This window comes from Triticum urartu, chromosome 2A (genome assembly GCF_056163025.1).
Source record: "Triticum urartu cultivar PI428250 chromosome 2A, HENAU_Tu73, whole genome shotgun sequence".
Lineage (NCBI taxonomy): Eukaryota > Viridiplantae > Streptophyta > Magnoliopsida > Poales > Poaceae > Triticum > Triticum urartu.
This window is the reverse complement of record NC_141874.1, coordinates 696,867,534-696,892,525: the sequence shown is the minus strand read 5'-3', so window position 1 is coordinate 696,892,525 and position 24,992 is coordinate 696,867,534. Positions and strand designations below refer to the sequence as shown.

The window sequence follows — 24,992 nt, the reverse complement described above, 5'->3', positions numbered from 1 at the left end:
GGCCCGGCGAGAGAATGCCCAACTCTAGTTGGAACACACAAATAAGGGACATGTCCGATCGTGAAGGGAATCACGGTGTTGGTGACCATATTGGCACCTTACAGAGAGGATTATCCCTCAATTATTGATTAATTAAATCTACATCATCTGTTGAAGCTTAACTTTTGGGCCTAAGTGATGTAAAAAGTTATTATTTATACATATACATCATCTGTTGGAGATGCTTTTAGACCTATAGGTTAGATCATGAGTAGTAGTGTGAGATATGCATCCTCATGAATATCGAGTAGTGAGTCATGTATGGTTCATACGATGTGGCTTTCGTTGATTTTTTCTCCAATTCTTCTACCTATTATCTTTCTAACAGTTCATGTCATGTTTTTATTTTCCTTATCTATTTATTGTTTTTCTTTTCTATGTTTTCCATTTTTAAGATGAACTATTTTATAATGTGACGAAAATATTTTTTAAAATACATGAAAACATAAATAATTTTAAAATCATGAATATGTTTAATTTTTTAAATAGTTTTAAATTCGTGAACAACTTTAATTGAACATTTCTAAGAAATCACATTTTTATAGAATTTATATTTAAAAGAAAATATGTGAGCATTTCTTTAAATTGCGTCATCATTTTTTCAATGAGCGTTTTTAAAAATTGGTGAACATTTTTTGATACATTACATGAATTTTTTCCTTTTCTCTAATATAGTTTCTCATTTTTAATACCAATATTCTTAAATCTATTACAAATATTATTTTTTTCTGAAATAAAAAGGATATCCATGTGCAGCGCACGGCACGCTGACTCTTATTTGTTTTGAGGGGTCTCTTACTCTCAAGGAAAAGAAACGCGGAAGTGACTGGGTCGCAGCCCAAGTAGCTCTCGTTGCCGTTTCCTCATTATTCAGCGCTTACAGCGTTGAATACGAGGACTCACCTTGGACCGAAAGAGGCCCTCTCCCTCTCCACCGGATCTTAACTGTTGCATCTTCTCCGACGCTGGCGGCGTAGACGGAGGCGGAGGCAGACAGCCACGAAGAAGGGAAGGATGAACCGCACGGAGCGCAAGGCCGCGAGGGGGAATCAAGGCGAGGACAAGTGGACGGGGAAGCGCCGCCTGCTGCCGGAGGCGAACGAGGAGAAGCGCCGCAAGAGGGTGGCCAGGCCGGAGGAGGAGGAGGAACCAGTGGACCTGATGGCCTTAGTGGCGACGCAGTACCGCGAGAGATGGGAGTGGAGGTACCGTCGTGGTCGCGAATCCTACGAGGACGCAAGTAAGCAAGCATCGATCGATCCCGTCGCCCCACGATCTTCTTCTGGCCCCGGCGATCACCATCTCCACCATTCCCGTCAACCGATGAACGGATTCCTATTTTTTATTCTTTCTCCGATTCTAAACAGGGCGAGGTTTTGTTTTGATGCAATGGTTGATCGTCAGATCATGGATGGGTTACTAAACTGAATCTTGATTGTGCTGCGTGCAGCGTCTATACCACCTATGCGATACACCGACGAGCCGCCGCCGCCCATTAACCGTGTCGGCTGCGCTGACGCTGTGGTCGTCTTCTCGGTGAAGGTGACGGAACTAAGCGATGGCCTGGAATGGCCGCTGGATGTGTACGGCGTTGTCGCTGCCCGGGATTCTGCGGACCACAATCGCAACCTCCTCTTCAACCGCACCAGAGACAACTGCCAGACACTCACCGCAGAGGTGTGTGTGTGTGTGCGCATCGATGCTATGTTTTTCATGCTATTTTGCCTGATCCATCGCGTATCATCACTTACTTGCATAGGCATGGCCGCGTGGGATATATACTAGCAGGGTTTATGGCATGGTTACGCTGATGTATTCATAGGTTAATTCGACTGCAATTATCTAAATTCTATGAGTGTGTCACAGTTACATATGCCGTCGATATGTGATATTTTCATTTGAATTGAAATCCAAGATAGCTAGTTGAGCCTGTGCAAACACATGAAGAATGGAATTGATGTGCATAGCTGAAAGATGAATTTGCTAGACTTTTCCTAGTAACTGATTTAACCATGCACAGCATTAGACTACACGCACAACCAGCAAGGGTTTGAGGATTTGAAATTTTGATGAAGTAAATGAGAGCAATTTTGCAGACCGGCACACATCCCATTCATACTGTAGCACAACTTTGCAGTAAAATTTTACTGAATTTCCAAGCTTTGTTCTCTTATTGATATGGGGCCGAATTTAATCAATTTTCCAACATCATCCCACGCAGGATGCCTCTCTGTTGTTGACCGGTCCTAGCCGCGCCATCATGAAAGTTAGGGCTGTCGACTATGATGTTGAACTAAAAGCGAAGGGCGAATCCCCGTCTCAAGATAAGCTCTTGAGCTTTTTTGTCGACAAGAACTACTACACTCCTGGTGAACATCTCCAAGGAGTTCGCTGCCACACATGCTCTTCTCAGCTGAGCACAGTGGTGGTGATGGTCGGACACCTTAAACAAACGGTGGAGGCTACCATGACAATCCGAGTGACCGAGGGATCCTGGCCCACTCGATATCATGGACGATTCGCTGCGCGTATCTCCAACCTTGATGACAGGGACATGGTATTGTTCGATTCTCGGGACGAAGCGATAACTGTTATGAGCAATGGCACAATCGAGCTCACGCATCGTGCTGTTTCGGTGGAAAAAAATGGAGAGCTGAGGATTTTGGTGGTCGCATGGCTTGATGATGGTGATCTCGAGGCTGCTTCGGTTGCCAATGGTGAAGTGTTGTTTGCCCCTAGAAGGTCAGGTAGAAGCAAGGGTGTGTGTGATGTTGGGTTCTCTAGGATAGAAGTCACTGTCGCCTGGTCCCTTGTTGTGAACCGGTGACATATGCTAGCGGGTTTGTTTGGGCCTGACCACATCAAAAAACATAGTCACATAAGAGTAGTTAATCAAATAAGGAGGATTATCTTATGTGTCACTCATAACTCATATTATAGTAATACAATCTCAAATTGTAACATGAGAAAACACTAGTAGAAAAAGAGTCAAATGTGAAGCACATTAGTGCCGGTTTGAATTTGAGCCGGCACTAATGTGTCCATTAGTGTTGGTTCCAACGGCTAGGCGGGCGAAGATCATTAGTACCGGTTCATGGGCAACCTTTAGTACCGGTTCATGTCACGCACCAGTACTAATGAGGCTGTGTCAGGCTGTGGTCAGGCTGGGGCCCCACGAACACATTTAGTACCGGTTCGTGGCATGAACCGGTACTAGAGTTTCTTAGTAAGCTGATTTTTAGTCCCACCTCGCGAAGAGAGAGGCAGTAGGAGCGGTTTATAAGCCGTGAGTACAGAGACGATGAAGGAGAGGCGCAATGCTCATCTGCACGTTGCTTAGCTTCAAGCCCTTTCGGAATAGCATAGACTGCACGGAGCTATGTGCAGTGCAGTCTACACTATTCCAAAAGGCTTGAAGCTAATTAATGAGCATTGCGCCTCTTTTTTATTTTTAATAACTTGTTACAACTCCGGACTTCTTGTGTAACGGCAAAAATTGGATGCACTTCGTGTACAAACTGGACAATCTCTTTCGAAGTATTAGTGCCGGTTTCAGACGAAAACTCATCTGTTACACCGTCACTTCATTTTTTTTAAACTTATTACAACTCCAGACTTTTTTGCGTTCAGTACGCACCATTCAAAGCCACGTAATCAACTTTCAACCCTTTCTGACATCATTTGCTATTTTTTATTTATTTACTGATTTGTTTTGAGAGCTAAATGACCGTGAAATTGAAAATCACTACAAAATGAACTTTGAAAATGTTGAAACTTGGCATGGTATCATCATTTCACCCACATAGCATGTGCAAAAGAGTAGAGAGGGTTACGGCAAAAACTGGACGCACTTCGTGTACAAACTGGACAATCTCTTTCGGAGTATCAGGGTTTCGGACGAGAACTCGTCTGTTACACGGTTACTTCGTTTTTAAAACTTATTTGAACTCCAGACATTTTTGCGTTCTGTATGCAGCATTCAAAGCGACGTCTTCAATTTTCAACCCTTTCTGACATCATTCGCTCTTTTTCAGTCATTTACCGATTTGTTTAGTAAATGACCGTGAAATTGAAAATCACTACAAAATGAACTATGAAAATGTTGAAACTTGGCATGGTATCATCATTTCACGGACATAACATGTGCAAAAGAGTAGAGAGGGTTGTGGCAAAAACTGGACGCACTTCATGTACAAACTCGAGAATCTCTTTCGGAGTATCAGGGTTTCGGACGAGAACTCGTCTGTTACGCGGTTACTTCATTTTTTAAAACTTATTTGAACTCCAAACTTTTTTTGCGTGCCGTATGCAGCATTCAAAGCGACATCATCAATTTTCAACCCTTTCTGACATCATTGGTTCTTTTTCAGTCATTTACCGATTTGTTTAGAAAGCTAAATGACCGTGAAATTGAAAATCACTACAAAATGAACTCTGAAAATGTTGAAACTTGGCATGGTATCATCATTTCATCCACATAGCATGTGCAAATGAGTAGAGAGGGTTACGGCAAAAATTGGACGCACTTCGTGTACAAACTGGACAATCTCTTTCGGGGTATCAGGGTTTCGGACGAGAACTCGTCTGTTACGCGGTTACTTCATTTTCTAAAGCTTATTTGAACTCCAGACTTTTTGCGTTCCGTATGCAGCATTCAAAGCGACGTCATCAATTTTCAACTCTTTCTGACATCATTTGCTCTTTTCAGTCATTTACCGATTTGTTTAGAGAGCTAAATGATCGTGAAATTGAAAATCGGTACAAAATGAACTCTAAAAATGTTGAAACTTGGCATGGTATCATCATTTCACCCACATAGCATGTGCAAAAGAGTAGAGAGGGTTACGACAAAAACTGAAAGCACTTCGTGTACAAACTAGACAATCTCTTTCGGAGTATCATGATTTCGGACTATATAAAAAACTATATGAAAAACTACTTAGAAACAATTAGAAGAAAATAAATAAAGCAGAAAAGAAAAAGACTACTCCGAAATAAATAGAAGAAAATAAATAAGTCAGAAAAGAAAAAAAACTATGTAAAAATACTACTCAGAAATAGATAGAAAAAATAAATAAAGCAGAAAGAAAAAAATATAAAAAATTGTTGGGGCGCTGTCCAGTGGGCCTGCTAGGCCTTGGACTTGTAAATTCAGGCCCACAAGGCCCAGCGGGCTCACAGGACAGCGCGCCATAGTTAGGCCCAGAAGCCTGGTTTATAGAGGAGTTCGATAGAGCAGCCGCGACTGGGTTTATAAACCAGTGCGGCTGCCCTTCGCCCGGCGAGGTGGGACTAAACTTTGCGCACCGCAACGCACCCCTTTAGTACCGGTTCATGGCTCCAACCGGTACTAAAGGCCACCCTTTAGTACCGGTTGGAGCTACGAACCGGTACTAAAGGGGCCCGCTTCCCGCCGCTTGACCTGGCAAAAATTGACCTTTAGTACCGGTTGGTGGCTCCAACTGGTACTAAAGGCCCATCCTATATATATAGCACTTACGAAAAATTCAGTTTCACCTACCCAGTTCTTCTTCAAACTGCTCGTACGCCGCCACGCCGTCGCCCATCGCGCGTTGCGCCCTCGCCGCCCCTGCCGTGCGTCGTCGCCCCCGCCGCCCGTCGTCGCCGTCTTGCGCCGCCGCTCGTACGTCGCCGTCTCACGCCATCGCCCCCGGCCCGCCGCCCTCGTGCCGTCACCGTCACGTCGCCGTCTGGCGCCGCTGCCCCCCGCTCGTACACACACACACTTGGCATGGTTTCAGCACGAGCACATAGGGATCAAAGATGATCCAAGTAATAAGCTTCAACAGTGTGATAGATTTTGAGTGGTTCTTCAACCATTGGTTCAGTAGGTACCACTAATTTTTTTGGTATTTTGCGTTTCCTACCCATGACTAAAGATAGAAAACAACTAAGAACAACAAATAAAAATTACTTAGTGATAAAGCAAACAAGCACACACGAGAATATTCACCCCGCGCTATTGCTCCCCGGCAACGGCGCCAGAAAAAGGTCTTGATAACCCACAAGTATAGGGGATCGCAACAGCTTTCGATAAGTAAGAGTGTCGAACCCAACGAGGAGCTAAAGGTAGAACAAATATTCCCTAAAGTTCTATCGACCACCGATACAACTCTACGCACGCTTGATGTTCGCTTTACCTAGAACAAGTATGAAACTAGAAGTACTTTGTAGGGGTTTTTGGATAGGCTTGCAAGAAAGTAAAGAGTGAGAAAATAAAATCTAGGGGCTGTTTAGATGAAGACACAACTAAATTGGTTTTAGTAGAGAGCCTTTGTCAACAAGAAAGTTATTTTTCCCTAGGCAATCGGTAACTAGACCGGTAATCATTATTGCAATTTTATTTGAGGGAGAGGCATAAGCTAACATACTTTCTCTACTTGGATCATATGCACTTATGATTGGAACTCTAGCAAGCATCCGCAACTACTAAAGATTCATTAAGGCAAAACCCAACCATAGCATTAAAGTATCAAGTCCCCTTTATCCCATACGCAAACAACCTACTTACTCGGGTCTGTGCTTCTGTCACTCACGCCACCCACCATAAGCAAATCATAAGCATATTGCAAACCCTACAACGGGAATCCCTCACGCTTGCGCGACACGGAGAGCACCATAGGACAGCACCAATAATAAAACATACAACTCAAACCAATCACGATCATCAAATAGCCATTAGGACAAAACAGATCTACTCAAACATCATAGGATAGCCATACATCATTGGGAAATAATATATAGCGTTGAGCACCATGTTTAAGTAGAGATTACAACGGGTAAGAGAGAGGTTACACCGCTGCATAGAGGGGGGAAGAGTTGGTGATGATGGCGGTGAAGTTGTTGGTGAAGATGGCGGTGATGGTGATGGCCCCGGCAGTGCTCCGGCGCCACCGGAAGCAAGGGGGAGAGGGCCCCCCTTCTTCTTCTTCTTCCTTGACCTCCTCCCTAGATGGGAGAAGGGTTTCCCCTCTGGTCCTTGGCTCCCATGGCGTGGGAGGGGCGAGACCCCCTCCGAGATTGGATCTATCTCTCTGTTTCTCTCTGGTTCTGCGTTCTCCCGGTGCTCTGTTTCACCGTTTCGCGTATATATGGAGATCCGTAACTCCGATTGGCCTGAAACCTTCACCGTGATTTTTTTCCGAATATTAGCTTTCTTGCGGCAAAAGAAGAGCGTCAACCGCCTTATGATGGGCTCACGAGGGTAGGGGCGCGCCCAGGGGGGCAGGCGCGCCCCCCTGCCTCGTGACCACCTCGGGCACTGGTTCGCGTTGATTTTCCTTCCAAATTTTCCAAAAATAAGCTCCGCCGTTTTTATCCCGTTTGGACTCCATTTGATATGGATATTCTGCGAAACCAAAAACATGCAACAGACAGGAACTGGCACTGGATCAATATGTTAGTCCCAAAAATAGTATAAAAAGTTGCCAAAAAGTATATAAAGTTGAATAATATTGGCATGGAACAATCAAAAATTATAGATACGACGGAGACGTATCAGCATCCCCAAGCTTAATTCCTGCTCGTCCTCGAGTAGGTAAATGATAAAAAGATAACTTTTTGATGTGTAATGCTACCTAGCATAATCTTGATCATATGTTTAATCATGGCATGAATATTAAGACACGAGTGATTCAAAGCAATAATCTATCCTTTGACATAAAAACAATAATACTTCAAGCATACCAACCAAGCAATTATGTCTTATTGAAATAACATAGCCAAAGAAAGCTCATCCCTACAAAATCATATAGTCTGGCTATGCTCCATCTTCACCACACAAAGCATTCACATCATGCACAACCCCGATGACAAGCCAAGCAATTGTTTCATACTTTTGACGTTTCTCAAACCTTTTCAACTTCCACGCAATACATGAGCGTGAGCCATGGTCATAGCACTATAGGTGGAATAGAATATGATGATAGGGGTTATGCGGAGAAGACAAAAAGGGAGAAAGTCTCACATCAACTAGGCGTATTAACGGGCTATGGAGATGCCCATTAATAGATATCAATGTGAGGAGTAGGGATTGCCATGCAACGGATGCACTAAGAGCTATAAGTTTATGAAAGCTCAAACTAGAAACTAAGTGGGTGTGCATCCAACTTGCTTACTCATGAAGACCTCGGGCATTTGAGGAAGCCCATCATGGAATATACAAACCAAGTTCTATAATGAAAATTCCCACTAGTATATGAAAGTGATAACTCAAGAGACTCTCTATATGAAGAACATGGTGCTGCTTTGAAGCACAAGTGTGGTAAAAGGATAGTAACATTGCCCCTTCTCTCTTTTTCTCTCATTTTTTCTTTTTTTCTTTTTTTGGGCCTTCTCTTTTTTTCTTTTGGCCTTTCTCTTTTTTTTCGTCCGGAGTCTCATCCCGACTTGTGGGGGAATCATAGTCTCCATCATCCTTTCCTCACTGGGGCAATGCTCTAATAATGATGATCATCACACTTTTATTTACTTACAACTCAATATTACAACTCGATACTAGAACAAAGATATGACTCTATATGAATGCCTCCGGCAGTGTACCGGGATGTGCAATAATCTAGTGTAGCAATGACATCAAAAAACGGACAAGTCATGAAAACATCATGCTAGCTATCTTACGATCATGCAAAGCAATATGACAATAAATGCTCAAGTCATGTATATGATGATGATGGAAGTTGCATGGCAATATATCTCGTAATGGCTATGGAAATGCCATGATAGGTAGGTATGGTAGCTGTTTTGAGGAAGATATAAGGAGGTTTATGTGTGACAGAGCGTATCATATCATGGGGTTTGGATGCACCGACGAAGTTTGCACCAACTCTGGAGGTGAGAAAGGGCAATGCACGGTACCGAAGAGGCTAGCAATGATGGAAGGGTGAGAGTGTGTATAATCCATGGACTCAACATTAGTCATAAAGAACTCACATACTTATTGCAAAAATCTATTAGTCATCGAAACAAAGTACTACGCGCATGCTCCTAGGGGGATAGATTGGTAGGAAAAGACCATCGCCCGTCCCCGACCGCCACTCATAAGGAAGACAATCAATAAACACCTCATGCTCCGACTTCGTTACATAACGGTTCACCAAACGTGCATGCTACGGGACTTGCAAACCTCAACAAAAGTATTTCTCAATTCACAATTACTCAACTAGCACGACTCTAATATCACCATCTTTATATTGCAAAACTATTGCAAGGAATCAAACATATCATATTCAGCGATCTACAAGTTTTATGTAGGATTTTATGACTAACCATGTGAATGACCAGTTCATGTCATCTCTCTAAGTAGATATAAGTGAAGAAACAGAGTTTTAATTCTTTCTACAAAAGATATGCCCACACTCTAACAAATATAAGTGACGCAAAAGAGCATTCTACAAATGGCGGTTGTCTAAGTGAAGAGAAACAGGCAATCCAAACTTCAAATGATATAAGCGAAGCACATGAAGCATTCTATAAAGCCATACTCAAAAGATATAAGTGAAGTGCAAAGAGCATTCTATAAATCAACCAAGGACCATCTCATACCAGCATGGTGCATAAAAGAACAGTAAAAACCTAAATGCAAAAGACGCTCCAAGACTTGCACATATCGCATGAACGAAACGAATCCGAAAACATACCGATACTTGTTGAAGAAAGAGGGGATGCCTCCCCAGCATCCCCAAGCTTAGGCGCTTGAGTCTCCTTGAATATTTACTTGGGGTTCCTCAGGCATCCCCAAGCTTGAGATCTTGCCTCTCTTCCTTCTTCTCACATCGAGACCTTCTCGATCATCGAACACTTCATCCACACAAAACTCCAACAGAAAACTCGGTAAGATCCGTTAGTATAATAAAGAAAATCACTACTCTAAGTACTGTTGCAAACCAATTCATATTTTGTTTTTGCATTTTGTCTACTGTAATATAACTTTTTCATTGCTTAATACACTGATATAAATTGATAGGTTCATCAAAACAAGCAAACTATGCATCAAAAACAGAATCTGTCTAAAACAGAACAGTCTGTAGCAATCTGAACATTCACCATACTTATGATACTTTAAAAATTCTGCCAAAATTAGGAAACATAAAAAATTTGTACAGCAAGACAGTGCAAAGAGAATCAGAACCATTTGACGTTGCAGTAAAAAATTAAAATTCACACACTACAGCCAAAGTTTCTGTCCTGCACCGTACAAACCAACAAGCATTGTAAACATCCTAAAGGCAAACCTTGGCACATTATTTTTATAATACAATGGAATTGTACAAGGGGATAATTATTTTTGTTGAAAAGTTTCTGTAATCAAGATTCACAAAGTTTCCGTGAGCATGAACAAAGTTCAAGGCTAGCTCCCACTTCAACAATGCTTGTCTGTCTCACTTTCACTTTCCTTTTTGAAAAAGTTTTAGGTTCCCCTCTTTATTTTTGTTGTTTTTAAACTATATGAAAGAACTCAAAATAAATAAATGACTCTCTAAAACTTCCGAGTTGTCTCCCTGGCAGCACTTTTTTAAAGCCATTAAGCTAGGCATATAGTGCTCAAGTAGTGAATCCACCCGGATCCCAAGGTATATCAAAGCCAATTTTAATTAGCAATGATTTATAATTTAGTAGTGAGAACAAAGCAACATATATCATGTAATGACGAAGTCTAACTCTCTTCCTATGCATCGGCATGTCATAAAAGAACAATTCATGCACACCTAGTAAAGGCCAATGCATAGTATAAACAGTTTCTTGTAATTTTATCATGTTGGAAACATAGAGAGGTGGAGATATAGTTCCTATCTCATAATAATTACAAGTAGGAGAAGCAAGCACATGCATATTATATCTATCAAAATCATCATGTGCAACGGTAGAAGGCAACCCATCAATGTAATCCTTAATAAGTGCAAACTTCTCCGATATAGTGTAATCGGGAGAATTCAAAAAGATAATAGGACTATCATGCGTGGGTGCAATAGCAACAATTTCATGTTTAACATAAGGAACTATAGCAAGTTCATCTCCATAAGCATCATTCATATTGGCATCTTGGCCACAAGCATAGCAAGCATCATCAAAAAGGGATATTTCAAGAGAATCAATGGGATCATAACAGTCATCATAGCAATCATCCTTCGGTAAGCACGAAGGGGAATTAAACAATGTATGATTTGAAGAGTTACTCTCATTAGAAGGTGGGAACGTGTGATCAATCCACTCTTCCTTATTTTGTTCTTCGCTCTCCTCCTCATCTTTTTCATCCAATGAGCTCACAGTTTCATCAATTTCTTCTTCCATAGACTCTTGCAAAATATTAGTCTCTTCTTGGACAGCGGAGTATTCCTCAATATATAGTTTAACATAGGCATTAGAAACCTAATTCTCATAACAATATTCAAGTATGGCAAAATTTTCAGATTTGTAAAGAGTAGCATCATACTTTTCAATCAACGAAGCAATTTCATAAGCACCCTTAAAAGCAACAAATTCTTCAATTTGTTGAACATCATAGTAATTATAAACACCCTTAGCATACGAAGATAAGATTCCATTATCAATAAACTCACATTGGTAGGGAAGGTGTTTCTTAGGGTTTTCAGAACAACAAGTAAAATCATATTCCCAACATAAATTCCAAGCATAGCATTGCAAACGATGAATTTGACCCAATAGAATTTTCCCTTTTTCAGATATTCGGTGTCGCACATAACAAGCATGCTCATCTAAAGATTTGCCCTCGACTAAGCTAGTTGGGGTTTCAGCACGAGCACATAGGGATCAAAGATGATCCAAGTAATAAGCTTCAACAGTGTGATAGATTTTGAGTGGTTCTTCAACCATTGGTTCAGTAGGTACCACTAATGTTTTTGGTATTTTGCGTTTCCTACCCATGACTAAAGATAGAAAACAACTAAGAACAGCAAATAAAAATTACTTAGTGATAAAGCAAACAAGCACACACGAGAATATTCACCCCGCGCTATTGCTCCCCGGCAACAGCGCCAGAAAAAGGTCTTGATAACCCACAAGTATAGGGGATCGCAACAGCTTTCGATAAGTAAGAGTGTCAAACCCAACGAGGAGCTAAAGGTAGAACAAATATTCCCTAAAGTTCTATCGACCACCGATACAACTCTACGCACGCTTGATGTTCGCTTTACCTAGAACAAGTATGAAACTAGAAGTACTTTGTAGGGGTTTTTGGATAGGCTTGCAAGAAAGTAAAGAGTGAGAAAATAAAAGCTAGGGGCTGTTTAGATGAAGACACAACTAAATTGGTTTTAGTAGAGAGCCTTTGTCAACAAGAAAGTTATTTTTCCCTAGGCAATCGGTAACTAGACCGGTAATCATTATTGCAATTTTATTTGAGGGAGAGGCATAAGCTAACATACTTTCTCTACTTGGATCATATGCACTTATGATTGGAACTCTAGCAAGCATCCGCAACTACTAAAGATTCATTAAGGCAAAACCCAACCATAGCATTAAAGTATCAAGTCCCCTTTATCCCATACGCAAACAACCTACTTACTTGGGTCTGTACTTCTGTCACTCACGCCACCCACCATAAGCAAATCATAAGCATATTGCAAACCCTACAGCGGGAATCCCTCACGCTTGCACGACAAAGAGAGCACCATAGGACATCACCAATAATAAAACATACAACTCAAACCAATCACGATCATCAAATAGCCATTGGGACAAAACAGATCTACTCAAACATCATAGGATAGCCATACATCATTGGGAAATAATATATAGCGTTGAGCACCATGTTTAAGTAGAGATTACAGAGGGTAAGAGAGAGGTTACACCGCTGCATAGAGGGGGGAAGAATTGGTGATGATGGCGGTGAAGTTGTTGGTGAAGATGGCGGTGATGGTGATGGCCCCGGCAGCGCTCCGGCGCCACCGGAAGCAAGGTGGAGAGGGCCCCCCTTCTTATTCTTCTTCCTTGACCTCCTCCCTAGATGGGAGAAGGGTTTCCCCTCTGGTCCTTGGCTCACATGGTGTGGGAGGGGCGAGAGCCCCTCCGAGATTGGATCTATCTCTCTGTTTCTCTCTAGTTCTGCGTTCTCCCGATGCTCTGTTTCACCATTTCGTGTATATATGGAGATCCGTAACTCCGATTGGCCTGAAACCTTCGCCGTGATTTTTTCCGAATATTAGCTTTCTTGCGGCAAAAGAAGAGCGTCAACCGCCTTATGGTGGGCTCACGAGGGTAGGGGCCGCGCCCAGGAGGGCAGGCGCGCCCCCCTGCCTCGTGACCACCTCGGACACTGGTTCGCGTTGATTTTCCTTCCAAATTTTCCATATTTTCCAAAAATAAGCTCCATCCGTTTTTATCCTGTTTGGACTCCGTTTGATATGGATATTCTGCGAAACCAAAAACATGCAACAGACAGGAACTGGCACTGGGCACTGGATCAATATGTTAGTCCCAAAAATAGTATAAAAAGTTGCCAAAAAGTATATGAAAGTTGAATAATATTGGCATGGAACAATCAAAAATTATAGATACGACGGAGACGTATCAATTAGCTAGTTCATGCTCTTAGTACTTGTCCTCTCATGTCCGTGTTCTTCGTCCTGAACTTAATCTCAAAGAGTGATTTGCTTTTGTGGTGTTATGAACGCTTATAATATCATTACCATGTTGAACTCGATGATATCTTTGTTTCTGGTACAAGTGAATGTTCTTCTTTAAGCTAGTGTTGGTGGTGATTAGATAGCGGTAATGACTATATGATGATTAAATAGTGGTAATGACGACTATGATGAGTTTTAGCTAGCTAGTATATACTTTTGTTGGTGATGATATATATGATGCAAGAGTTTTAATATTAATATGATGATGTTGATGAGTTATTATATCATTTATGAAAGAAACCGTAGATTAGTTTCAACTGGATGGATCCTAGCTAAGTGATCAAGGTGATCAAGGTAATATGGATATGGCATATACTTGATCACTTAGCTGCCAGGATCCACATGCATCCAGTCAAAACTAATCTGCGGTACTTTCAACTAATGATTTAATAACTCATTATAATGTAAACAATCACTAAATTAAATTGAAAACACAAAATAAAAAGAAAAATAGAAAATAAAACAAAAACACCCCAAACATTTAGTACTGGTTGGTGTTACCAACCGGTACTAATGATCTACCCGCACCTAGGGCCAGGCTCGTGCCACGTGGTGGCACTTTAGCGCCAGTTCGTGCCGAAATGGTACTAAAGGGGGGAGGGCTTTAGTACTCACTCTTTAGTGCCGGTTGTAGAACCGGCACTAAAGGCCCTTACGAACCGGCGCTAAAGCGCGATTCTGCACTACTGAAATATCCTTGATCCGTTTGGATGCCTATGATCTATTCAGATTATATAACGGTGGGTCGTAACGCACATTTTATTAGTCAAATTGATGGTCTAAGTTAAGCCTCGAAATACATGAACATTTACTAAATGAATTGTGAATCATAATGTATAAAAATGTTAGTCAAATTGATGGACTGGGTTTGATGAATCCCAATTTTTTGAACAAAACGAAAAAGCCACTTCCATCCCCGGAAGCCCTAGCCACTAGGGCTCCTCTGCTATCCACCGACAAGGCCATGTGTCCCCTCACCTCTGTCTGCCACACTGGTGGCGAGAGAGGATAGGGACCCTAGATAAGGTCTCTTTAATTAGAGTTTCATTCCTCGGCAGTAGTGGCATATTGCATACTTCAAAAAATAAGGTTTCCTCGACTCTTGGTCCACCTCATCGGCATTGTAGGGGAAGGCTGATCGATCGTCCTTCTCTTTTGGAGTGATGGATCTGACTGGGTCTTCATGTTATGTATGTTGTCTCCGAGGCTGTCTTCCGGCGAAGTGGACGATGCAACTTCATGTCTTGTGTTGGAAATATGAGCAATTTACCAAATGATTTTATTAACAGAAATACTAGATAAAGCATGACTAATATAGTAGAGATAAAACAAGTCATGCGTTCTGACAGAGAGAAGGTAAATAGCTTCTGCATATATGAACCGTAGCCTATCATATCTATAGCAGACAGTAGAACTAGTTGCATATATGAGGTAGAACCTAACATATTTAGGGCAAGTACTAGTATGAGAAACTGTGGCAGGAAATCTAACAGAAAGAAGAACACATACGGGATAGCAGCAGCAGTAGCACTGGACTTGGGATCGGTGTCCTCGCCAGCCATGTCGTCGAGGAGGTTGTCGACGTCGGGAAAGAAGTCGTCGTCGGGGAAGTAGTCGTCGGAGTCCGGGGCGTCCGTGATGAAGGAGTCAGTTAGTAGTCATGCAGAGCGCTCCCCAAAAACCTTATCACCCTTCTCCCGTACAGGACTCAAAGAGGTGCGGTTTCGGAGGCCTACTGTCCCGACCTGCGGTGCACGCCGCAAGCCGGGATGAGGAAGACAGCAGCAGCTCAGAGATTGGAACCGGTGGCGAGAGGAAGGAGAAGTTCTGGTGCGTCTCTCTGAGAGGAGCGACCTCCCTTTTATAGGCGCAAGAGGAGGAGGCGAGAGGCTGCGCCGGGAGCTGAAGGGAACGCGGGAGATGAAACGAACAGACAGCAGCCGAAGGGTGCAGTGTTCGTATTCAATATCCACTACAACAAAAACTTTCCAGCTCCCGAGTGACCTTTCGTATACCCGTAGTGTGTGGCAAAAATTTAGACATCGGCTCGGCTCATTCCCGCAACCCGCGGCGCGGCGTGGCGAGGCGGGCGGCGGAGGAGGAGCGTGTGTGGATGTCCCTCTTGTTCTCATGCTCATACAAGTGGGGAAAGAACCTCCCTTATAAGGAGGTCCAACTCCCACTAAACTAGCAATGTGGGACTAAACTTTAGTAGTATCCCTTGCTTTGCACAACTGGGCTAACTGGGCCTCTAGGATTTATTAGGAATTTCTGAAATAGTTATTGGGCTGCCCCCAATATAGACTAAATTCCAGCAGTCCCCCACCAGATCCCAGAGGCACACAGAAATTTGCCTTTGGTTCCAAAACACTGTTTTATATACCAGTACTGCAGTGGAGAATGTTAAGTTGAACTTCCACCTAGAACTCTATGCTACACTAGTAAACAACTTGAACAGTGGACTAGGCCTTGAACTGCAAGTTTTCTGCGAATCTAGCTTCACATAAAGCCTTGACCGATACGTGGCTACCGTGGGTCTTCCCCGCGGGTGGGGCTTATGCGTCATACTCCGAGACCTTTCATGAGTTTACTAGAGAGAACCCTACTCTCATAGATTGCGACGTTTAACAATCAGACTCATATAGGTGCGTTCTTCAAAAGATGTTCTGCAGGACAACATCTTTGCTTCAAAGAGCCACTTAGAACACATTAAGATACATCAACCTGCCATGCAGATTAGGAGAGTATTGCATCTTTATGGAGTGGTATTTTAATAGTAAGGGTACTCTCCTCCCAGTTGACCAACAGCTTGTCTTTCACATCTAATTCACGGGATCTCCGATCACAAAGAATAGGTTACCACTGTGAACAACTCATATTGTGGGTCTCATACCCATCTCCATCGATGCATTATCTATCACATTACGTGATAGACCCTTAGTAAAAGGATCTGCCAGATTTTTAGACGTTTGGATATAATCCAATGCAATAACTCCGGAGTTTCTCATTTTTCTGACAGACTTTAACCTTCTCTGAACGTGTCTTGATGACTTCATGTTATCCTTTGAGCTGCTCACTTTCGTGATCACAGTTTGATTGTCGCAGTTCATAAGAATACCCGGTACATGTTTCTCAACAACCGGCAAGTCATTCAAGAGCCGGTGAAGCCAACCTGCTTCGACCGTAGCTGTATCTAGTGCTGTGAGTTCTGCTTCCATTGTTGACCTCGTTAAGATGGTCTGCTTGCAAGACTTCCAAGAAACAGCGCCACCTCCATGAGTGAATACATAACTGCTCGTGGCCTTTATCTCATCAGCATCTGAGATCCAGTTTGAGTCACTATACCCTTCAAGCACCTTTGGGTGCCCGGTGTAGTGAATTCCATAATTTGCAGTGCCTTTCAAATAACGCAAAACTCTCTCTAGAGCTTTCCAATGCACATCTACTAGTTTTGAGACAAACCGACTCAGTTTGCTAACAGCAAAAGAGATGTCAGGTCTTGTAGCACTTGCTAAGTGCATAAGCGAGCCAATAATCTGAGAATACTTCAATTGGTCTCTAGCAATTCTTCGATTCTTTCGAAGCAACACACTAGCATCATATGGTGTTGGAGAGGGCTTGCAGTCACTGTAGCCAAAGCGACTCAAGATCTTTTCCACATAGTGAGATTGAAGCAATGTAATCCCACCATCATCGTCTCTCAACAACTTGATGTTCAGAATGACATCAGCCACTCCTAAATCCTTCATCTCAAAACAACGACATAGGAAATTTTTGACCTCCTTAATAACATTCAGGTTTGTTCCAAAAATCAGTATGTCATCAACATACAAGCAAAGGATAACTCCCTCGCCCCCACCACGGCGATAGTACACACATTTGTCAGCTTCGTTTACAACAAAGCCTGCAGCTGTTAAAGTTCTTTCAAACTTCTCATGCCACTATTTGGGTGCTTGCTTGAGTCCATACAAAGACTTCAGCAACTTGCACAGTTTTCCTTCCTGACCATCTAGTACAAACCCATCTGGTTGTTCCATATAAATTTCCTCGTCCAACTCTCCATTTAGAAAAGCAGTCTTAACATCCATTTGATGAACGAGAAGACCATGTGAGGCAGCTAGTGAAAGTAGAACTCGAATAGTGGTCAGTCGAGCCACAGGTGAGTAAGTATCAAAGAAGTCTTCACCTTCCTTTTGGGTATAACCCTTAGCCACGAGCCGAGCCTTGTACTTTTCAATAGTACCATCAGGCCTAAGCTTCTTCTTGAATACCCATTTGCATCCTATAGGTTTGCACCCATAAGGACGATCGGTTATCCCAAGTTTCATTTGCTAAGATGGAATCCATCTTGCTACGAACCGCTTCCTTCCAGTAGTCAGCATCTTCAGATGCATAAGCCTCTGAAATAGAACTGGGAGTGTCATTTATGAGATACACAATAAAATCATCACCAAAGGACTTTGCAGTCCTCTGTCTCTTGCTCCTAGTAGGAACTTCATTGTTTTCCTCCATAGGACTTTCAAAGTGTTCTATCGAAATGGCAGGTTTGGTAATTGTAACTGGTTCCTGATTCGATGAACTAGGCATCTCCTGATTAGATGAGGTAGCCATATCCTTCATGGGAAAGATATCTTCAAAGAAAGTCGCATCATTCGACTCCATGATCGTACCGACATGCATGTCAGGTACCTCAGATTTTACAACCAAGAATCTATATCCAATGCTATGAAAAGCATATCCCAGGAAAACACAATCCACAGTCTTTGGTCCAAGCTTTCGCTTCTTTGGAATTGGAACATTGACTTTCGCCAAACAACCCCATGTTCGTAGATAAGAGAGTTTTAACCTTTTCTTCTCCCATTCCTCGAATGGAGTTATCTCTTTGTTCTTTGTGGGAACTCGGTTTAGGACATGACATGCCGTCAATATCGCCTCCCCCCACCATGTCTTGCAGAGACCCGATGTGTCTAACATGGCATTAACCAAATCTGTTAGAGTACGGTTCTTTCTTTCGGCCACCCCATTTGACTGAGGTGAGTAGGGAGGCGTCCTCTCATGGATTACACCATGTTCCGCACAAAAAGCATCAAATTCATTGGAAAAATACTCTCCACCACGGTCGGACCTAAGCCTCTTGATTTTTCGATCAAGTTGGTTTTCCACTTCAGCTTTGTAGATCTTGAAAAAGTTCAAAGCCTTATCCTTAGATTTCAGAAGATACACACGTCAGTATCTAGTGGAGTCGTCAATTAACGTCATGAAATATTTCTTTCCACCTTTTGTCAAAACACCATTCATTTCACATAGATCTGAATGTATGAGCTCTAGTGGTGCAAGATTTCTCATTTCCGCAGTCGTGTGAGACTTACGAGGTTGCTTAGCTTGCACACAAACTTGACACTTAGATCCCTTGACAGTGGTGAAACTAGGGATTAAGTTCAACTTCGCTAGTCGCGACATGCAACCAAAATTAACATGACAAAGACGTGAATGCCACACATTGGATTCACTATTGTTGCAAATATGATTAACAACTTTATTGCAAACGTCTGATAAGGATAAATGAAACAAACCTCCTGACTCATAGCCTTTACCAACAAAGGTTCCATACTTGGATATTACAAATTTATTCGACTCAAAGACAAGCTTGTAGCCATCTCTACTCAGAAGAGATCTGCTAACAAGATTTTTATTGACGGAGGGGACATAATGCACGTTCTTCAGCCGCATGATCTTTCCCGAAGTAAACTTCAGATCGACCGTGCCAACACCACAAACAGAAGCACTTGAACCGTTGCCCATCAGCACGGTTGAAGTCCCTGTGGTCTGATAAGAAAAAAACATGGAAATATCACCGCATACATGCACATTAGCACCCGTGTCAATCAACCAATTAGGAGAATGACATACTGAAAGAATAGGGGGAAATATACCATACCCATCATCCTTCATGTCAGTGTCTCCAATGACAACATTAGCGGTCTTGCCGCCTTTCCCAGGGTGACGCTTGTCATAGCGATTAGGGCAACTAGGAGCCCAATGATCAGGATCCCCACACACATGACAGACACCTTTCTTCTTGTCATTCTTCTTCTTGAAGTTCGTGTGTTGCACAGCCTTGTTCTTCCCATCAAACTTTGCTTTACCATCAAACTTGCCCTTGTTCTTGAACTTGTGGGGTTGGAAGTTCTTCTTCTGTACCAGATTGGCACTAGATCCTCCCTCAATACCTCGAGCACATGTGTCCTTTGCTCTCGCCTTTTCTTCCACATCAAGAGTTCCAATGAGATCCGGGACGGAAAACTCTTGTCTCTTATGCTTCAGCAAGGTAGCAAAGTTCCTCCATGAAGGAGGAAGCTTAGTGATGATACCTTCGGCAACAAACTTGTCTGGTAGCATACAACAGAACTGCTCAAGTTCTCTAGCAAATGACTGTATCTCATGAGCTTGCTCAACCACGGAGCGCTCTTCAATCATCCTGTAGTCATAGAATTTCTCCATGATGTACAGCTCAGTGCCAGCATCCAAGACTCCAAACTTGGCCTCGAGTGCATCCCACATATCTTTTCCATTATCAATTGACGCATAAGCATCAACTATGTTCTCACCAAGAATACTCAAGAGAGCAGCCTTAAACAGAGTATCCATTTTCTGAAAGGCTTGTGCCTGTTGAGCATCAAGCTCCCCTTCAGGTTTGCTGAGAGTGGCGTCATAGCAACTCATGGTCTGAAACCATAAGGTAGAACCTAACATATTTAGGGTAAGTACTAGTACGAGAAACTATGGCAGGATATCTAATAGAAACAAGAACACATACGGGACAGCAGCAGCAGTAGCACTGGACTTGGGATCGGTGTCCTCGCCAGCCATGTCGTCGAGGAGGTTGTCGACGTCGGGGAAGAAGTTGTCGTCGGGGAAGTAGTCGTCGAAGTCCGGGGCGTCCGTGTCGAAGGAGTCAGTCAGTAGTCGCGCAGAGCGCTCCCCAAAAACCTTATCACCCTTCTCCCATACAGGACTCAAAGAGAGGCGGTTTCGGAGGCCTACTGTCCCGACCTGCGGTGCACGCCGCAAGCCGGGATGAGGAAGACAGCAGCAGCTCAGAGATTGGAACGGGTGGCGAGAGGAAGGAGAAGTTCTGGTGCGTCTCTCTGAGAGGAGTGACCTCCCTTTTATAGGCGCAAGAGGAGGAGGCGAGAGGCTGCGCTGGGAGCTGAAGGGAACGCGGGAGATGAAACGAACAGACAGCAACCGAAGGGTGCAGCGTTCGTATTCAATATCCACTACAGCAAAAACTTTCCAGCTCTCGAGTTACCTTTCGTATACTCGTAGTGCGTGGCAAAAATTTAGACATCGGCTCGGCTCATTCCCGCAACCCACGGCGCGGCGTGACGAGGCGTGGCGAGGCGGGTGGCAGAGGAGGAGCGCGCGTGGATGTCCCTCTTGTTCTCATGCTCATACAAGTGGGGAAAGAACCTCCCTTATAAGGAGGTCCAACTACCACTAAACTAGCAATGTGGGACTAAACTTTAGTACTATCCCTTGCTTTGCACAAATGGGCTAACTGGGCCTCTAGGATTTATTAGGAATTTCTGAAATAGTTATTGGGATGCCCCCAATATAGACTAAATTCTAGCATCTTGGTCCTCTGACTCCTTCTCCGACCAGCTTCGATGCCCTCGAGGAGTTTGAGGTTATGTCTTCCCGATCTGTCTGGTCAGATTTGGATGATCGTCCAACCCACTACATCGTCTTCTTCTCTGGGACGACAATCTGTCTTCTAGATCGTTATCGTCGACATCTTCTAGCTCCGATACGTGACTTCCCACCGTTGCATCAACAAAATTCCCATGGCTTCGATGGTGTTTCAGAGCTCTAGAGACGACATCAAGTTTCGGTAAGGACACGTCGCTGACGAGTGTGGGAGGAATATGGTGTAGATTTTCCTAAGGTCCGGTGCGTAATTTTTAGTTCATGTGAGGAAGTCCTTAGAGGGTTGGTCGGCTTTTTTAGGGGTATAGAACTTTATAATCATAAAATGGGTAATTAATTGTTTGCAATAGATGATTAAGTAAAGTCCAACATAGCATCGACCCACACTTTGGGCAGTCTAGATCTAATAGCTAAGTTTGCTAAGCAGTCTGACTCCACTTGCTTCTTGAAAACAATGAAGAAAATATAAGGTTCCAAAGTTCTTGGCCAACTGACAACTCTCAACATATACTAACGCATCAAGTTCCAAATAGTTCACCACATCATAGATCGCGTTAACGACTGGCAAACAATATGTTTTAACTTCCACCTTCCCACATCCTAGGTGAACTGCCAAGACCATGCCATTTCGCAGTGTGAGTCTCTTCCATTGTAGCCTCTGCGACATGTGGTATAAACCAGTTTGCTGCCACAACAAAATGCCCCCCCCCTCTTCTCTAATAACCGCACCAATAGCACCCGTCATGTTTTCTACATTGAATGAAGCATTTCTTGGGGAACGTAGTAATTTCAAAAAATTTCCTACGCACACGCAAGATCATGGTGATGCATAGCAACGAGAGGGGAGAGTGTTGTCTACGTACCCTCGTAGACCGGAAACGGAAGCGTTAGCACAACGCGGTTGATGTAGTCGTATGTCTTCATGGCCCGACCGATCAAGCACCGAAACTACGGCACCTCCGAGTTCTAGCACACATTTAGCTCGATGATGATCCCCGGACTCCGATCCAGCAAAGTGTCGGGGAAGAGTTCCGTCAGCATGACGGCGTGGTGACGATCTTGATGTTCTACCGTCACAGGGCTTCGCCTAAGCACCGCTATAATATTATCGAGGATTATGGTGGAGGGGGGCACCGCACATGGCTAAGAGAACGATCACCAGGATCAACTTGTGTGTCTATGGGGTGCCCCTGCCCCCGTATATAAAGGAGTGGAGGAGGGGAGGGCCGGCCCTCTCTATGGCGTGCCCTAGGGGAGTCCTACTCCCACCGGGAGTAGGATTCCCCTTTTCCTAGTACAACTAGGAGTCCTTCCAAGTAGTAGGAGTAGGAGACAAGGAAGGGGAAGAGGGAAGAGAAGGAAGGATGGGGCGCCGCCCCTCCCCTTAGTCCAATTCGGACTAGTCAATGGGGGGGCGCGGCCTGCCTCTCCTTCTCCCCTAAAGCCCAATAAGGCCCATATACTTCTTCCCCCGTATTCCCGTAACTCCCCGGTACTCCGAAAAATACCCGAATCACTCGGAACCTTTCCGATGTCCGAATATAGTCGTCCCATATATCGATCTTTACGTCTCGACCATTTCGAGACTCCTCGTCATGTCCCCGATCTCATCCAGGACTCCGAACTCCTTCGGTACATCAAAACTCATAAACTCATAATATAACTGTCATCGAAACCTTAAGCGTGCGGACCCTACGGGTTCGAGAACAATGTAGACATGACTGAGACACGTCTCCGGTCAATAACCAATAGTGGAACCTAGATGCTCATATTGGCTCCCACATATTCTATGAAGATCTTTATCGGTCAGACCGCATAATAACATACGTTGTTCCCTTTGTCATCGGTGTGTTACTTGTCCGAGATTTGATCGTCGGTATCTCAATACCTAGTTCAATCTCGTTATCGGCAAGTCTCTTTACTCGTTCCGTAATACATCATCTCGCAACTAACTCATTAGTTGCATTGCTTGCAAGGCTTAAGTGATGTGCATTACTGAGAGGGCCCAGAGATACCTCTCCGACAATCGGAGTGACAAATCCTAATCTCGAAATACGCCAACCCAACATGTAACTTTGGAGACACCTGTAGAGCACCTTTATAATCACCCAGTTACGTTGTGACGTTTGGTAGCACACAAAGTGTTCCTCCGGCAAACGGGAGTTGCATAATCTCATAGTCATAGGAACATGTATAAGTCATGAGGAAAGCAATAGCAACATACTAAACGATCGGGTGCTAAGCTAATGGAATGGGTCATGTCAATCACATCATTCTCCTAATAATGTGACCCCGTTAATCAAATGACAACACATGTCTATGGTTAGGAAACATAACCATCTTCGATCAATGAGCTGGTCAAGTAGAGGCATACTAGTGACGTTTAGTTTGTCTATGTATTCACACAAGTATTATGTTTCCGGTTAATACAATTCTAGCATGAATAATAAACATTTATCATGAAATAAGGAAATAAATAATAACTTTATTATTGCCTCTAGGGGATATTTCCTTCAGTCTCCCACTTGCACTAGAGTCAATAATCTAGTTCACATCGCCATGTGATCTAACATCAATAGTTCACATCTTTATGTGGTTAACACCCATAGTTCACATCGATATGTGACCAACACCCAAAGGGTTTACTAAAGTCAGTAATCTAGTTCACATCGCTATGTGATTAACACCCAAAGAGTACTAAGGTGTGATCATGTTTTGCTTGTGAGATAATTTTAGCAACGGGTCTGTCATATTCAGATCCGTAAGTATTTTGCAAATATCTATGTCAACAATGCTCTGCACGGAGCTACTCTAGATAATTGCTCCCACTTTCAATATGTATCTAGATCGAGACTTAGAGTCATCCAGATCTATGTCAAAGCTTGCATCGACGTAACTCTTTACGACGAACCTTTTGTCACCACCATAATCGAGAAACATATCCTTATTCAACTAAGGATAATTTTGACCGCTGTCCAGTGATCTACTCCTAGATCACTATTGTACTCCCTTGCCAAAATCAGTGTAGGGTATACAATAGGTACACAGCATGGCATACTTTATGGAACTTATGATTGAGGCATAGGGAATGACTTTCACTCTCTTTCTATCTTCTGCCGTGGTCGGGCTTTGAGTCTTACTCAATTCCACACCTTGTTACACAGGCAAGAACTCTTTATTTGACTGTTCCATTTTGAACTACTTCAAAATCTTGTCAAGGTATGTACTCATTGAAAAAACTTATCAAGCGTCTTGATCTATCTCTATAGATCTTGATGCTCAATATGTAAGCAGCTTCACCGAGGTCTTTCTTTGAAAAACTCCTTTCAAATACTCCTTTATGCTTTGCAGAATAATTCTACATTATTTCCGATCAACAATATGTCATTCACATATACTTATCAGAAATGTTGTAGTGCTCCCACTCACTTTCTTGTAAATACAGGCTTCACCGCAAGTCTGTATAAAACTATATGCTTTGATCAACTTATCAAAGCGTATATTCCAACTCCGAGATGCTTGCACCTGTCCATAGATGGATCGCTGGAGCTTTCATATTTTGTTAACACCTTTAGGATC

At 43.1% G+C, this 24,992-nt stretch overlaps 2 protein-coding genes across 2 annotated transcripts; one reads left to right on the top strand and one right to left on the bottom strand.

Annotated features, from left to right (window-relative positions):
• The first annotated feature begins 1,053 nt into the window (after positions 1-1,053).
• LOC147986879 (uncharacterized) lies at positions 1,054-2,866 on the top strand. Its single transcript, XM_087542185.1, has 3 exons — positions 1,054-1,279; positions 1,490-1,716; positions 2,261-2,866. The coding sequence occupies exons 1-3, from the start codon at positions 1,054-1,056 to the stop codon at positions 2,864-2,866; spliced, it is 1,059 nt and encodes a 352-aa protein (XP_087398311.1).
• Positions 2,867-19,504: 16,638 nt separating this feature from the next.
• On the bottom strand, positions 19,505-20,207 carry LOC147986878 (uncharacterized). The gene is made up of 2 exons (XM_087542184.1): positions 19,642-20,207; positions 19,505-19,529 (listed from the first exon to the last, which is right to left on the bottom strand). The coding sequence occupies exons 1-2, from the start codon at positions 20,202-20,204 to the stop codon at positions 19,505-19,507; spliced, it is 588 nt and encodes a 195-aa protein (XP_087398310.1). The 5' UTR covers positions 20,205-20,207.
• Positions 20,208-24,992: the final 4,785 nt, after the last annotated feature.